The sequence below is a fragment of the Microtus oregoni genome, unplaced genomic scaffold, assembly GCF_018167655.1.
Source record: "Microtus oregoni isolate MIOR12 unplaced genomic scaffold, Mior012 000010F_ref0000083, whole genome shotgun sequence".
NCBI lineage: Eukaryota > Metazoa > Chordata > Mammalia > Rodentia > Cricetidae > Microtus > Microtus oregoni.
Genome location: NW_024543069.1, coordinates 15,354,876 through 15,372,188, shown reverse-complemented (window position 1 = coordinate 15,372,188; position 17,313 = coordinate 15,354,876). Strand labels below are relative to the sequence as shown.

The 17,313-nt window shown below is 41.9% G+C and overlaps 1 protein-coding gene across 2 annotated transcripts in view; it reads left to right on the top strand.

Moving 5' to 3' along the window:
- Kcnab1 (potassium voltage-gated channel subfamily A regulatory beta subunit 1) overlaps positions 1-17,313 on the top strand; it is a 338,359-nt gene that overhangs the window by 272,680 nt on the left and 48,366 nt on the right. For both annotated transcript variants that reach the window (XM_041659149.1, XM_041659150.1), the window contains exons 6-7: positions 1,564-1,608; positions 4,277-4,320. In XM_041659149.1, the coding sequence (XP_041515083.1) occupies positions 1,564-1,608; positions 4,277-4,320 (89 nt within the window). The remainder of the gene's footprint in view (positions 1-1,563; positions 1,609-4,276; positions 4,321-17,313) is intronic.

The window sequence follows — 17,313 nt, the reverse complement described above, 5'->3', positions numbered from 1 at the left end:
CTGTTCTTCTGCTGTCACTCGCCAGCAGCAGTGCCGGGCGAAAGTGATGCCACATCTCTGAGCCTTGATTTCCCCGGCTGTAAAATGGCTGCGGAGGTGCCCTGCTGATGGAGCGAGAGGCGAGCAAAGCCTCGGGGGACTGTGCCATCTTCCTCCACCACCCGGAACAGTTACTCTGAGAGCCTCGAGGGCTCAGCGATCCTTTGTCAGGCTTTGATCTACTTGCCACTTGAGCCTAAACGCCAGTGTGGGGCGGACAGTTTTGTGGAGTCTAACATCAGTGTTTGGAGAGAATGTGCAGTTTAGCAAAATATTTGCTCGGACTAATCAAAAGGGCTTATGTTTACTTTTTAATAATATTTCAAACAACCTTGTTTTTGGAAGATAGAAAGTGTTTGCTAAAGGAGCCCTGGCTCCTCTGTGCAGATTGCCGTTACCATCAGTTGTGGAAGGCTGATGTGTTAATGCGAAAAGGACATAGCCCGTTAGGAGTATGCGACCCCCAGGACAATGTCTGCAGACCTTCCGTCCTGTAACTCAAATTACTTTCCAGGGAATTAACTTAGTGGGATTGAGAGGCCAATGTTTTCAACACATTTTTCATTTTGCCACCAAGCTGTCAGAATTGTCCCCATCACTCCCCACTGGTCATCATTTATCACGGAGGCCTTGTATGCCCAAGAGTTTTAAGGTATTGACAGAATGATAACGTGACAGAATTATAAATGCCTTGTGTTTCAAATAATCCCAAAGTTGGGTCTTAGTCTCTGAACCTCAAAAGATTTTATTCTAAACCAACGTGCACCGAGCTCTTGCTGCCTCCCAAGTTTAAATTATATTCCTGTGGTTCCCAAAGAACAGTTATTCATGATCCTAACACTAGAGTGTTTGCAGCCCTTGGGTGGGGCTTTCGAATGGGGAACCAGTTTGCTGACATGAAGTCCATGTTTCATACCTCTGCAGTAAAGAGAAAGGACATTTGATAAAGGATTTCAAGCACCTACTGACTATGAGCCTTTAGCTCATCACTCCTGTTTCTTCAGTCACTTCCCACTGCCCATGAGGGTACTGATTGGATAAGATAGTAACTAGAAGACACTCGCGCCCATGCTCCTTGGCAGAGAGGAGGCTTCCTCCCAGGAAAGGTTCACAGGCCATCAACATCATGCCAGATTCTAAATAAGTGTTAATCAGTGGCCACTCCTCTGAGCTACCAAGGCATCTTCTCAGGAGCCATCTCTGACCTCCAAGGTCACCTCAACCAAAAGCTGTCAAAAGCACACATTGCAGCACCATGCACGGACATGCTAGGCAGCCCTCCTCCTCTCCCAGGGTCTCCGGCGAAGATTGCTTCCTTTCAGTCCCTTCAAGGGTCTGCCTTCAAGTCACCTCTCACCAACTTCCCTTGTTCTTACATTTCCGGGCTATGAGTTCAGAACTCCGTCTCCACGTTCTTTTTGCAGTGAGGTACTATCACCAATTCCTTCTGGTGCTATCATAATGATTCAGGCCATCAAGAACCCACAATGATCTGCTCTTTCTTTGTGTCTGTTTGATGTGCAGGAGGTCCAGCTTGGTCATCACAACCAAACTTTACTGGGGTGGAAAGTAAGTTAAACATCATTTATTTATTTATTTATTTATTCTATGAGATGAGATGTGGTGATACTTCATGCCTGAAGATCAGAGTGCAGAGCTAGTCACAAATGAAGAGTATTCTCAAAGAAATTTAGTACAGAGCAGGTGGCCACTTGCTACTAAATGACCCGTGTAGATTTCTCAGTGTCATAGTTAACAACCATTTCCAAAACAGAGTTCAGAATTCAGGAAAACAAAGCACCACAAAAGACAAGTTCCTTAAATCTTCCAAATCGCAAAGATTTCCACGGAAGGCAAAGATAAAAGTATCCTGTTGGCCTCCCTGTTCAAGTCTCTGATCGTTTCTGCAGAAGGTTCTAAGAGTGCTGATCAGAAAGAACGTCACACTAGGGGGTGACAGACACTATCCTGTGTCGCTCACCAGCAGGACAAATGAGAGCAGCCCTCTTGGCGTTGCTGGGTGCAGAACAAATCCCCAGGCTGAGCTAGATTCCAATGAACCAGCCTGTTAATGTTTGAACAGTGCTTACGTTATTCAACAAGAACCAGGGAGCTGGCTGCTTTTACTAAAATGTAAGAAAACAGCACACTGGTCCTTATACCGGAGCAATGGTTGTCAAAATCTCAAAGATGCTGGTATTCTAACAATAGCAACAAACCAGAAACCGGCAAAACCTTACTGAGCGCCCTGAAATAGGTGGGGAGAAACGGAAAAGTATCTGTTTCCTCTTTAGTTGTTATCAGTTTGTGTTTTAAAATAGGACGAGTTTTTTTTAGGAAGATCGTAATCACAAAGCTTGGTGTGCACACGCATATGCTCACATGGTGATGACCCTTGAGCTTGTTAAGGATATGAAAACATAAAGATGGAATTTAGATTTTTATTCCTAATGTTCTCTTTTTTAGATAATACGGTACCTATAAGAAATCCAGGTGCCCATTTCCTGTAGTTTGATTCATGGTCTCCTCGATTCCCTATCCCTGTGTTTGCAACGGAACGTGAAACCTCGCCTCGAGGGCAAAGATAATCCAGAGATGAGACCAGACGCAAGGGCCACTATGTAGCAGAGCTTCACACAATTTTAACTGATGTTCTTGTAAAAGTCTGGGAACAGATACATTAAGCAGGTCAATGGTGGCACACAGGTCTGTAGAAGCTGTCCAAAGCATTGATGTTGAAGGAGTACCTCACCAGCACTTAAGACCCAGCCACCACATCCTTTCCGCTTGCCCAGACTTTAGGGCTTTTCTGGAGTAACAGAAGCTGTCATCAAAGGCTTGTCTCGTCCCTTCAGATGATAATTTAAGGCTAGTTTATGGCATCTTTTTTTTTAAAAAAATCATTTTAAAAAAATCATTATTGAATCATTTTTATTGTCAAAAAATGCTTTCAAATTTGCTTTATCCAAAAATTCAGCATCAGTGGTGTGCCCACAACAGAATAAAGCTATGAACTTAGGCCAAGACTTTTTTCTTCTCTAGATTGGTCAGGAACAAGGCTTGAGCTGTGTATTGTGTTCTCTAAGGGAAGGGTGCACATGGCTGATGGGTAGCTTGACCTAGAGCTGAGTGCTAGCAACAGCCTGGCCACATTAGGGTCTCCACACTTGGGGTGCTGAGTGCTATCAACAGCCTGGCCACATCTCTTAGGGTCTCCACAGTTGGGGTGCTGAGTGCTAGCAACAGCCTGGCCACATTAGGGTCTCCACACTTGGGGTGCTGAGTGCTAGCAACAGCCTGGCCACATCTCTTGGGGTCCCCACACTTGGGGTGCTGAGTGCTAGCAACAGCCTGGCCACATTAGGGTCCCCATACTTGGGGTGCTGAGTGCTATCAACAGCCTGGCCACATTAGGGTCCCCATACTTGGGGTGCTGAGTGCTATCAACAGCCTGGCCACATTAGGGTCCTCATACTTGGGGTACTGAGTGCTATCAATAGCCTGGCCACATCTCTTAGGGTCCCCACACTTGGGGTACTGAGTGCTGCAACACCTCGCCTGGGCAACACAGCAGAGCTGGCCCTGAGTGTTGCAGCTGATGAGGGGCAGGGACCACTCTCCTGCTCTTATGACGTCAGGGGCAGTTCTTCCACCTTCTTCGGGGGAGATCTCACCCTCCCCCTGCCCATTATGCCATGTAACAGATGAGTAATGGGGGCAGCTCCCCCACCCATCAGAACTGGCTCACTCACACCTCAGCCAATAGGATCAGCTCTACTGTGCTGCCCAGGTGAGGAGCAGGGTCCACTTTCCCGAGCTGGTGAGGGGAAGAAGGGTCAGCTCTCTCACCCACCACAGGTGGCAAAGTTAATGGAGGTAGCAGAGTCCAGGGTCTTTGAACCTGAGCAAGGATTCTTTACAATGAATGCCTGCATATGTAAAAATGTCTGGATAAAGGGGTTTAATGTGTTTAATGTGTCACATTGCAGCTTCCATGATGAGATTTTTCTCTTTCTTCCTCCTCCATCCCCCCCCCTTTTTTTTCTCTTAGATTTTCTTTATTTACTTTTTTGGGTGAGGGAGATGGGTAGGATTGATAGGCATAATGTGGAAGACACAAAGAATAAATAAAAAGAAAGTTAAGAATGGGCGTTATTCTGCATTTTGAAACAGATTTTCTTTTAGAAAATAAAACAGCATTCCCCAGCCAAAGCCCTCTACCTCTTTTCTGTTGCAGAGCTGAGACAGAGAGAGGATTGTCAAGAAAGCACATCATTGAAGGTGCGTACTGCTGTTTCCATTTCCTTCTAGTCGAATAGGTTTAAAAACACATTGGAAAGGTGGAGGGGGGGAGATTCTTTACGAAGAGAGTGACCATCAACCAAGTTTCTTCCGGGGCTGGAGCTCAGGGAACCTGGAGATGCAGGAAGAATTAGGACCCGAAAGGGGAAGGTGAATTGTCTGGAACTCTTCTCGTGTATAGTCGCTGCTGTAGTGAAGACCACGGGAGACCCAAGACAGCCTTACTGGGCTGTGATAAACATAACCACAAAAGGGACCCACTAAAACTGTGGTTCCTTGGTTCTGAGAACAGTAACCACTATAACAGATGTAAAAACATTTCAGTCAACCCCAAAAGTAACTTTGTACTCATTAGAAGTCACTTACCAAGGCTAGAGAGATGGCTCAGGGGTCAGGGCACTTCCTGATCTTACAGAGGACCAGAGTTTGATTGCTAGCGCCCACATCGAGCAGCTTACAACCACCTGTAACTCCAGCTCCAGAGGGTCCAGCACCACCTCTGGCCTCTGCCGGCACCGCCACATATAGGGCAAACATTCACACACATAAAAGTAAAAATAAAAATAAATCTTTAGAAAAAAACATAAGTCATTCACCATCTCACTTTTACAGCCTTTTCCACACGCCTCCCCCCAAAAACTAACCTACCATTCGTCTCTAAACACTTGGCCCTTCTGTAAATGCGATCACATGATTGATGGTATTTTGTGGCTGATTTCTTTCACTAGTCACAATGCCATGAGTCAGTACTTTACTTTTCTCTTTTTTTCCAAATAATATTCCACTCTGTGGATAGGCTAAACCTAAGTCACCCTTGTATCAGTGAATGTGCATTTGGATTGTTCTCTCTTTGAGACTATTATGGATAATTATGTAAATGTTCCTGTTTTGATTTGAGCACATGTTAACACTATTATACTATGTGTTGCCTGGCAGTGGTGGTGGTGGTGCACACCTTTAATCACAGCACTCAGGAGGCAGAGGCAGGTGGATCTCTGTGAGTTCGAGGCCAGCCTGGTCTACAGAGTGAGTTCCAGGACAGTCAGAGCTACACAAAGAAACCTTGTCTTGGGGGAGAAATTTAAAAATAAACTCTCTCTCTCTCTCTCTCTCTCTCTCTCTCTCTCTCTCTCTCTGTGTGTGTGTGTGTGTGTGTGTGTGTGTAAGAGAGTGAGAGAGAAAGGGAAGGAGGGAGCAAAAGAGAATAGTTTATTACTACCCCTAGATAAATTAACAGTGCCATTGTTTTCTTAATGGTAATCAAAATTTTATATAGGTTAGAAATAAACAGAAAATAAAACAGCTTGCAAAAGCCATTATGTAGTAAGACACAGCTAGTTTATTTCACTGTAAGGAATGAGTTTTGAGTGTTTTTTATTTCTTGCTTGCTTGCCTGTATATAAAAGATTTTACACTTGTACATTTTGCTACAGTGTGGGGGGGGGGGTCTTAAGGCGCTGTCACGTATTTTCAATCTCGCTATACAAGTTCATGAACAAATTCATAGAAAAATCTAAGATTTTTTTACCACACCTGGTAGTACATGCCTGTAATCCTGCATATTCATATTACTGTAAAATATGTCAGACTAGTAGTAGAAAGAGATAATTCTGTTATTTGATTATTTAATTTCTATTTTATTACATTTTATTTTATTGGGTACAGGGAGGAGTGGGGTGCCAGGTCTCCAATGGGGAGATCAGAAAACAATTTGCAGGAGTCAGTTCTATTGTTCCATGGTGGCCCCGATGAGCAAACTTGGGCCGTTAGTCTTTACTTGGCAGGAGTTTTTCTTGTTAACATCTCACCAGCCCTCAACTGCTTAATTTTAATTTTAAAAGGAGACTTTTGAAATCATCTCTGTGTGTGCCTCCTTTATTCCCTCCTCTCTCTCTCTCTCTCTCTCTCTCTCTCTCTCTCTCTCTCACACACACACACACACACACACACACACACACACACACACACTTTTAGCCATAAAGTTTATTATATCATTGTTTCTAAAGTCTTTCTCTGAGGTTTGTATTTCTCACTTCTTTGTTTTATTTATGTGCACATGAGCTGTGCATTTATGTACCAACAATTCCACATGTGCTGAGTAACTACAAGTTCCTTAAACCTCTGCCTCCTTGGCTATAGCACAGATTACAAGTATTCCTATACTATAAGGTTACAATATAGAGAGCAAAACTCATTCATTCACATGAAGCATAATGACCATCACATAATGAACAGTGTCATTTTGTCACAATAATCAGCATTGCCTTATGGGCATAACTGCTTTATGAAGAACACTCTGTCCTGAGCCTGTGATAATGTGGGGTGCCATGATGAATGGCCACCCCTTCCATCAAGAAAGCTTCCAATTTTCTCTTCTAACCACAATCTGCTGAGGTTTAGTGTACAATGGATACTGAAGTCAAGCCTGCCCCTCCCAATCACCACCATTCCTGCTCTTGCATGGCTTAGCAGGTGTGTCCTCTACCATTGGGTTGGTCAATACCCAACAACCCAGCTGCCCAAGAAGGGCAGTGTGCTGTAGTAATTGGGGCGTCGGGGCTGCGTTGCCAGTACCCCGGCTGCCTGCTCGGCTAGCTTATCTTATGCCCCGAAATAACAACACACAAACTGTATTCATTTAAACACTGCTTGGCCCATCCTCTTCTAGGCTAATTCTCACATATTAATTTAGCCCATTTCTAATCATCTGTGTATGGCACCCCAAGGTGCGCTTACCAGGAAGAATCTAGCCTGTGTCCATCCTGGGTTGGAGCTTCATCCCGGGAGCGGGGCATGGCGTTTCTCTCAGGCGTCTGCTCTTTCATGAATCAGGAACCCCGAAAGATCATCTCACCTTAGGCAAGTTCAGTAGTCCTCTCTCTGCGGGTTCTCTGTGTCCAGTTTATGCAATAGTCCAGGCAAGAGCAGTTTCTTGCCCAAATGGCTATCAAACTCCATAAGGATCCTCTTCGATGCCCATCTTCCTCTTGAAATACATTGGTGCTGCCAGGAGCAGAGTGCCTCATTGTCATGAAAAGTCCTAAATTATTAAAACATTTAAAATGCCATATTCTATAATCTTTGAAAAATATGAAGAATGCCTATCTAAAATATATCTATGTACATCTAGAAAATCTTAACTAACATGACTACAAACTTGACTAATATGATTATCTATTAACAATCTATATTTCTAATTATACATTACATTTTTAAATGAACTACACAATCACAGTTCCTTAATCATGATCAGAAACACATATACATATAACAAAATTGACCTTAAATCACTAAAACAAAATCCATATCAATGTAAATTATTCATATCTCTATCATATCCCCCTTTAAATGTAAAAGAACATTTATAAACAATATTTGGGAATATGGGTGCTGTTATATCTCTCCAAACTGCTTCCTGCTGAATGGGGGCGTCGTTAATTAGGTCTTTCATGGTATAACCTGTGTGTTAGTTTCATCTCAGTTGGCAGTTGAGCGAAGCAATTTTCTGAAGATGTTCACAACAATCCTTCAGGAGGGCGGGGTCCATCATACCAAATCGGAATAGAAGAAATGAACAGCATCTCATCCTCTGTGAAAACAAAATAAGAAACTCCTTTCCAAAGCATCATGTCCTTAGATCCAAATATCAAAGTCAAGGCATCAAAATATCTATGTCGGATTAGTTTAGCAGCATTTATAAATAAATATCTTTTAGCAGCTGTTGCTCCTTCCTCAGCATTCAAACAATTCAAAGAGAGCATAATAGCATACAGTATCAAGATTCTTTGTGTATTTTCCACCTTTGTACAGCTTTATTTTAACCTCTATTTTGTTTATTTTTACTTTTAACTCTTTGCTTTTTGAGACAGGTTCTCTATATCTTTGACCTGAAGTAACTCTGTAGACCAGGCTGTCTTTGAACTCTCAGAGATCCGCCTGTCTCTGCCTCCCAGGCATTTGGGATTAAAGGTGTACACTACTACACCTTGAACTCACAGAGATCTGTTTGTCTCTGCCTTTTAAGCACTGGGATTAAAGGCGTGTGCTACCACACACAACAACTCTCTTCCTTTTTTTTTTTTTGTTACTTTAAGAACTTTAAATTTTTGTCTGCATATATTTTTAACACACTTCAAACCATTTAGAAATTTTCCCTGTCTTTGAATCTCTCTTTACATTATATCTCTCTTTTTCTGACCACATGAGTCTTTAATTTACCAAGCAATATCAGTAGGATTAAAGGCGTGGCTTTGCCAGCTAGATGTAGCCCATTCCTTAGCTTTTCAGCCTCGTGGCTGAGGTATTGGCTGTAGCCAGCAAGCGAGCTTCAGCAGCCTGTGCTTGCAAACCGCACAAACCGCCTGCATAAAAGAGTCAGAGTTTGCCCTGGCTGAACAGCCCAGAAAGCCGGCATTTTTAAACGGCGCAGCTTTTTTCCTGCTACGGCTGAAAACCGAAAAGCATGCGTTCAGCTTTTCGTCAACACCATTTAAGTGTTTCATGGCAGGACCTCTTAAGAGCTGTAGGGTTTTTCAGCTGAAGCTGAGTCAGGAAGCCTCTCTTAGATGAGGTGCTTGCTTGCCTCTAGCAAGCAGAGTAGAACCGAGAAATTGCTGCTACCAAGAAACCAGGCACAATGCTTTCATTTTGTTCTAGAATTACTTCCCAAGTTGTCTCAGGCTTAATGTAGAAGCAGTTGCCCCACGTTGGGCGCCATATGTAGTAATTGGGGCGTCGGGGCTGCGTTGCCAGCACCCCGGCTGCCTGCTCGGCTAGCTTATCTTATGCCCCGAAATAACAACACACAAACTGTATTCATTTAAACACTGCTTGGCCCATCCTCTTCTAGGCTAATTCTCACATATTAATTTAGCCCATTTCTAATCATCTGTGTATTGACCTTCCTCCATCAGTGTGCTACTCAAAAAAGGTCTTTTCTTTTTAATATAATTGGTTAGGAAACGGGATTCAGAAAAAGGTTCACACTGGAATCTACCAAAAAAATTATAAAATCAAAAAGAAAAATGATGGAGAAGCTCTTTATTGAATACCCACTGTTTTAAGACTTAAGTGTGTTTGGGGTGGGGAGCTTCAGAATTTTCTCTTTTCAATAGATTTTCTTCAAGGTCTCGAGCAACTTAATAGGAATATCTTAGATTTCTACTTTCTTTCGTTAAGGAATTCTCAAAGGATGGTAAATCAGTTCAGCAGGAATCTAAGTCAACCCAGACTCACTTTCACACAAACTGTGAGGGTTTTGAGATTGGGACCACTTGTTGTGTTTTTATTGGTGCTCTTTTGAAGTTCGTAGCTTCAACCAAAGACAAGGGCTAATGAGTAGGAGGTGTACCCCCACAGGACATTTGTATGCAAATTGAAATTAAAGAATTAAATGAATTCTGCAGAGGAGGGCCGCCATGAGATTCTTAAACCAAAAATACAGTTGGAAGAGGTTTACAGATAATTATACTTGGGTTTTATTGGCACATTCCCTGTGAGGAAGGTGACCTTATTAAACATTCGTGATTCGTGTGCACATTAAATCCAAGGAACACTGTTGGAAAATAAGACAAAGCTGTCTTATCATGGACAGTCTTTGACTTCAGCCCAGTGGGTATGATTTCCTTCTTATTTTTGCAAGGAGAAAGAAGACATTTTGCTAAGAGGTTTATTATATCCTTTCTGAATCCCAAGGTCTTTGGAGATCTTCAATCCTCTATACTCTTTGAGCTGATTCACAGCCATTTTCCTAAGACCTAAGACTGTGCCTTAAGAATCAGACAGATGCAATTCTTTGAGTGCCTCACATAAAGAAATAGGAACAGTTTGGTAAGTCATTGTATTGGTCAGTGTCCTGGTGCTGTGAAGAGACACCATGACCACAGTAACTCGTAAAATCAGTTTCTGGGGGCTGGATAGATGATGGCTCAGTGGTTAAGAGCTCTCCCAGAAGACCTGGGTTCAATTCCCAGCACCCACACAGCAGCTCACAACTATCTGTGACTCTAATTCCAGGGGCTCCAATACCCTCACACAGACAAACATGCAGACAAAACACCAATGCACATAAAATAAGTGTTTAACTAGGGCTTACTTAATCAGTTATCATCACGGTGGGAAGCATGGTGGCATGGAGGCAGACACTGAGCTAGAGGAATAGCTGAGAGTTCTACATCCAGATCCACAGGCGATAGGAAGAGAGAGAGAGACACTAAGCCTGGCATGAGACTGTGAAACATCAAAGTCCACCTCCAGGGACACACTTTCTCCAACAAGGCCACGCCTCCTCCAAATAGTGTCACTCCCTGGGGTCCAAGTCTTCCAATCTAGGAGCCTTTGGGGGTCATTCTCATTCAAACCATCACAGTGACATTGTCACAATAAATACACTCCTCACAAGATTTTACAGTCAAAAGCGCTGCCAAATCACAAGCTATCGCTACAGGCTCGGGAGAGGAAAACAGGTGGCAAATCTCAGCTCAGAACTTTCCCGTGAGGGCCAAATGATAAAACCCAATCCCTCCTTTAAAAGAAAGGCCGTCAAGGGTTTCTCAGTGAAAGAATACGTTTTCGGAGCCAAATGAGTAATCACAGTGTTCCTTTCCTGTATACCAAGTTCATGAACACTCAAGCCCCATGATAAGCACGTTTCACAATGGAATGTGAAGCTGTATGTGATTTGAATGGATTTGAATAGGTGCCTTTAGTAAAAGAAGCAGGTGGCAGAGAGGACCCCGCAGTCGAAACTGGAGGCTGTATAGGGAAATCTTGTGCATTATTTAATACAACATTTTTCCAAGCTAGAGAGGAAAGCAAGAACGTGATAGATTTGATAAAGAAAACAAAAACAACTGTATTTAAATAGAGCCCTTGCAGACTGTGTACATTAATTAGCTATTGATACATGGTTAAAGCAGCAACACTGAGCAGCTGATGCCCTTACAACCATGCCCGTCTGCTTAAAGTTTGCAATAAACTCATTGTTTTAGTAACCTGTGTAAAAATATCAGTTCTAAGACAAGCGCGGTAGTGCTCACCTTTAATCTCAGCACTGGGTAGACAGCGGCAGGCAGATCTCTGAATTCAAGGCTAATCTGGTCTACAGAGTGAGAGCTACACAGAGAAGCCCTGTTTCAAAAACAAACAATAGCAAAAGCAAAAAGCAAGAGGGTTGGAGAGACTGGCTCAGTGATTAAAAGTACTAGCTTCTCTTTCTGAGGTTCTGAGTTCAATTCCCAGCATCCAAATAGCAGCTCTGTAACTTGTAGATTCATGTGATCTAATGCCCTCTTCTGGAGTGCAGATATAAATGCAGACAAAAATACTCATACATGAACAACACATCTTTTAAAAAAAATAAGAAAAAACAAAATAAATGAATAAATAATTCTAAACACTATCAGAACCTAAAAGAAAAACAGACAGATCTATTTTCTTACAGTCACTTGAAAGCACTTAATTTTTTGTCCTGTGAACTTTTGAAAGCTTGCCAGTTGACTTCTAGATACCACTTCTAGGGCGCGGAGCGTGCCTTCTGCTCCTTCAGGACTCGCTTCCCAAGATCCTTAGCGCCTTCTGCAAGCACACTCACCGCAGCTGTGTCCAGCTTGTTAGCTGCTCACGTGCTCCTGTAGTGGAGTCAGGATTCGTGCACTTCTGCACGTCTTTTTAAACTTAAAATGATACCTGGTTCCAACACAGTGCTCAACAAAACATTTGCTAAAGGAAGGTTTATTTTAGCAAATCCCTAACTAGATCTTAAGGAGACATTTGTTGAGCGCATCACCGTAGCGCTGTTATTTACCTGTTTCTCCAGGATTAAACCCACAAACGGTTGAATGTCCTGACTTAGTTTCCAGTCACGTGAAAGATCAAAAACTGAAAATCATGTAAGGCAGGAACAATGCACTCATGAAACCCTAAATGCAGCATTCATGAGACTAGGTCAGGAGAGCCAAGACTTCTAAAGACATCTGGGCTGCTTAGGCAGGCAAGGAGGGAGAAAGAAGGGGAGGGACGCTGGAGAGGGAGGACAGGAGGGAAAGAGAGAATCCAGATGGGAGAGGAAGAAGGAGAGAGAAGGGAGGGAGAACAAAAAGAGAGGAAGGAAAGGGATAATTGAGGAAGGAGAGGAGGGAGGAGGGACTACCTGGCACAGTGAATTTCCCTTCAAGGTGCTCCCTGAGGAAGTCAGTGCTATCCCAACCACGGAAGAGTTACTTGCCTGTCTGCTCTGACCTCCTCATCAAAGCCCTTTACACCCTTTCTCCATGAACAGAAAATATTTCCAGGGCTCTATTCCAGCATTCCATTTTTCTGTCCAAAAAGTAATTGTGGCTATCCAATAAACTAGCTTGAAAATCAAACTTAAATGAGCCAAATTTAAATTTATAAGGGCCTCATTTAACAGGCAATTAATTTTATACTTATAATAAAAAGAGAAACCCTTCCATCTTCCCAAGGGATTAAAGAGGCTGATAAGGAACTGCTGTGCCCCCCGGGAAGGAGATAAAACAGTTCTCTGAGCACCGCCCTCCTTTTGATTGCATAATACATATAATAAGTTCTGTTTGGGGGAAGTATTCATATTAGTGAAATTAATTAATTTTTCCTGAATACTCCTAAGAATTTGACCAAAAGTTTAGAACTGAAATATAAGCTATTGCTTCCAGATTTCCCGAGTTTCACTCTTTCTGGTATATTAGATCTCACAACCTAATGGCTTCTGCAATTTTGTTTCTTTCCAAAACAAAGGAAAAATGAAGCTGGACCCATTGGTACAGGCACGTAATCCCAGAACACTAGGAACTAAGGCCGAGGACTTTAAGTTCAAGGGCAGCCTGGGCAACTTGTCTCATAGTGGAAAGCGAAACCATGAATGGAGACATAATTCAGTCCCAGGTTGCTTGCCTGGCATCCATGGGTCCTGGGTTCAAGACCCAGCATCGCAGAAGGAGAAAGAGGGAGGGATCGCTAAAAGGATGTAGCTTGACCACATCTTTTAAATTTTCTAAACTTTGATAGAATTAGTAAGTGTTAAACATAGCCTTTATTTGCTCTCCTATTTTTGTGGCTGTTAAAACATACATTCATTTAGTGGCATTAAAGCAGTCTTTTATTCCTGACTTACACAAAGGAACAAAGAGAATCTTGGAAAGAAACTGCTTTTTATTTTAAACTTGGCTTCCAGCGATGGCCACAAGTGTCACTGTGGAAGGTTATCACCAGGCTTGCAGAGTTCCCATGGAGAGTACGAGCCATCTTGAGAGAGGCCTGAGATTTTCTTTGTTGACACAAAGTCAGCCTTTAATGTAATTTAACAGTTACAGGGAGTAACTAATCATTGCATTCAATGTACTTTTTGTATTCTTAATTAAAAATTTTATCAAAAAATTGCACGTATTTGGGGAATACCTTGTGCGAGCACACATTAGATAACATTTAAATCAAGATAAGTAAATCCAGCTGTGCGTGGTGGTGCACACCTTTAATCTCAACACTGAGGAGGCAGGAGCAGGGGAATCTCTGAATTCAAGGCCAGCCTGGTCTACAAAGCGAATTTCAGTATAGCTGGGCTTGTCTTGAAAGACAAAAAAACGAAAAAAGTTAGGCTAATTTTTGTCTCAGCTATCAATCAATTCTTTTGTTAGAAACATTCAAATTCTAATCTGTTTTTGGAATACACAGTACATTGCTATTATGAGTGTTACTCTACCTCAGAGCAGAATTTATTTATTCTATATATTCAGCTTAGCATCCATCTGGTATTCAACCTTTCCCCATCTCTCCTTCCTCACTGCTTCCCACATCCATCGTCTGATAAAGGTTACTCCACTCGTTTTTTTAGATATATTTTTACTTTGTGTGTAGGAGCATTTTGTCTGAATGTATATCTGTGCACTATGTGCCTGTAGTGTCCAAGGAAACTGGAAGATGTCATCAGGTCCCCCCGGAAGTGGAGACACAGGCAACTATGAACTACCACGTGGGCGTTAGGAACCAAACTTAAAGAGGACCCTTGGCTTCCAACTGCTGAGCATCTCTCCAGGCCCCACACAATGTTTTTAATTCTTCATATAAGGGAGACCATTTGGTATTCATTTTCTTGTAACTGCTTTTTAACTTAGAATAATGTTTTTCTTTCCATTCATGTTGTCATAAATAATGAGATATACCCTTCTTAATGATTGACTATAATATGCATGAACATATAAAATATGTTTATGTATAAATACCACATTTTCTTCATTTATTTTAAGAACTGTGTATTTCAGCTCATTACCCATTTCATAACTGAATCATGATAATGATGATAATGGTGGTAATGTTGATAATGATTTGCTGTTGCAAGGAGGAGGCCACTTGTTTGTCCCGGCCGCCTGGTTAATTTACACCCGAAATAACCACACAGAAACTGTATTCATTAAAACAGTGCTTGGCCCATTAGCTCTAGTTTCTTATTGGCTAATTTTTACATCTTAATTTAACCCATTTCTGTTAATTTCTATATTGCCATGTGGCAGTGGCTTATAGGAAAAGATTCTAACTGGTGTCTGTCTCAGGCAGAGGATCTCTCACTCTGCTTTCTTTCTCCCAGAATTCAGTTCTGTCTTCTCCACCTACCTAAGTTCTGGCCTATCAGACGAAAGCAGTTTCTTTATCCATTAACCAATACAGGCAACACATAGAAAGAAGGACCTCATACACCAATTTGCTACTGAGTTTCTTCAATATTCTTGATATCCTTAATCAGATGGATAGTGGGCAAATATTTTCCTGCATTATGTATATGTAAATAGTGTTTATTCCTATAGAATTAGTTTTTACTATACATTTTATTAAATGCATTCTTTGTCAATTTTATACGTGTGCATAATACGTTCTTTTTTTTCAAGTTTCTAAATACCTTTATTTACAGTCTTTGCTATGAGCATACAGAGGATTCTCTTTGCCAAAATATAAATGCAAGTATAGTTGTTTTTTTACTCCTGATCAGCTGATCTTTAATACTAAAAACCATCATTCCTGGATGCCATAGTATAGATCAGATACCTTTTTGTACTTCCCAGTCACAACGTATTAAATTATTTGTGTTCCTCAATAATCATCAATTTTTAATGTTTTATTGAGAAAAAGAAAAAAAAGTTTCTGCCTCCTCCCAGCCTCCCATTTCTCTCCCCCTCTTCCCACCCTTCTTTTTACTCTCTCTTCCTGTCTCCCCTCTTCCCTCTCTCCCATCATCCTCTCGGTCCTGCCAATCACCCCTTTTCACTCCAAGGCTCTTTCTTATATTCATGTGCTTTTGTTTTGTTTTGTGACACCCCAAGTTTAAACAGGGCTGTCGTGTGATCATGAGCTTGGAACTGATCATTGGGAGTCACACATGGGTATACAACTAAATATAACAACTGAGCATCTCCCAGAGTCCACCAGTAGCCAATAGTTCAGCAGGGAGGGGTAGGGCCCATGAGCTTCTCTCTCATGGGTGTTTGACTGACGTCAAGTCCAGTCTTATACAAGTCCAGTAGAGAGAGCCACAGCTGCTGTGAAATCATGGTCACACGGACTGTGTCCTACCCAGAGATGACCATTTCACAGTCTTTCGGGCTCTTACATTCTTGCTGGCCCCTCTTTCTACAATGACCCTTGAGAATCATTAAGATGGTGTAGATATCCTCATTAGGCCTGAGCACTGGAGCATCACTTTTCCTCTGCTCATGCAACACTGTTCGTGTTATTAAATCTTTTATAAACTTCTTTGCATCTTTTTAGTTTACGTGTATGTATTTATGTCTGTGTGAGTAGATGCCACATGTCTGTGCAGGGTGTGCTCAAAGCCAGTTGAGAACTAGAGTTACAGGCCATTGTGTGTCACCCAACTGTCCTGGGAACTAACCTGGAGCTCCCTGGATGAGCAGAAAAGCCTTATTAGCTGTGGATCCATCTCCACAGCCTCTTGCTACTTTTAACAAATGTTTAATTCGAGGATTCTGAAGCAATTGTTAATGCCCCAAACCTGAGTATCTGTTCTTTTAATGATGTTCTTAAGCTCCTATGAGCATTCCTCATGCCCCTTCACCATACCCCTCTTGGCATCGGCTGGATCTTCTATTAAATTGATTCTGCTATGGATGTCGTCAGTTCCGTTTTCATTTCATTTATTGTGCTTTCCAGCTGCAGGATTTGTTTCATTTTTTAAATGGCTACTGTCATTTTCTTTGCTTTCTGTAGTAAGGGTATCTGATGATTACTGAATTGTTTCTCTTGTGTTTTTATTTTGGGTTTAGTTTCTGTTTTCTGAAACAGGGCTTCTCTGTGTAGCCCTGGCTGTCCTGAAACTCACTCTGTAGACCAGGCTGGCCTAGTAACTGTATCTGTAGCTCTGGAGTGCAGGGGTGAAAGGCATGCATCACCGCCAATGGGATTCTCTTGTGTTTTAAAGGAATATATTTCAGTAAGTTATCCCCAAAACTTTTGCCACTCCTGACCATTTTGGGCTTTGAAAAAATACATTTCTTTTATCTTTTGAGATCATAATTGTATCATTTCCTCCTTCCCTTTTTTCCTTTCAAACCTTCCCCTGTGTTCCTCCTTCCTCTCCTTCAAAATTATGGCCTCTATTTTTATTATTCCTTTTTACTTACATACATATACATATACACATATGTATATATATGTTCCTTCATTCATAAATACAACCTATATAACATTACTTGTGTGTATGTTTTCAGAGCCAACCATTTGGTATTGGATAACCAGTCAGCTTGCTCTTCCCTGAGGGAGACTATCTCTCCTACTCTCAGCTGCCTATTTCACTGAACAGGATCTGATTATGTAACTCAGACTGGCCTCTAAGTTGCAATCCTCCTGCCTCCATATCTCTCTAGTGCTGGGATTACAGGCATGTGTCACCATGCCCAGCTTCTCTGGATTTTCTTGAAATTTATTCAATTTCCATTGTTTAGAATTCTT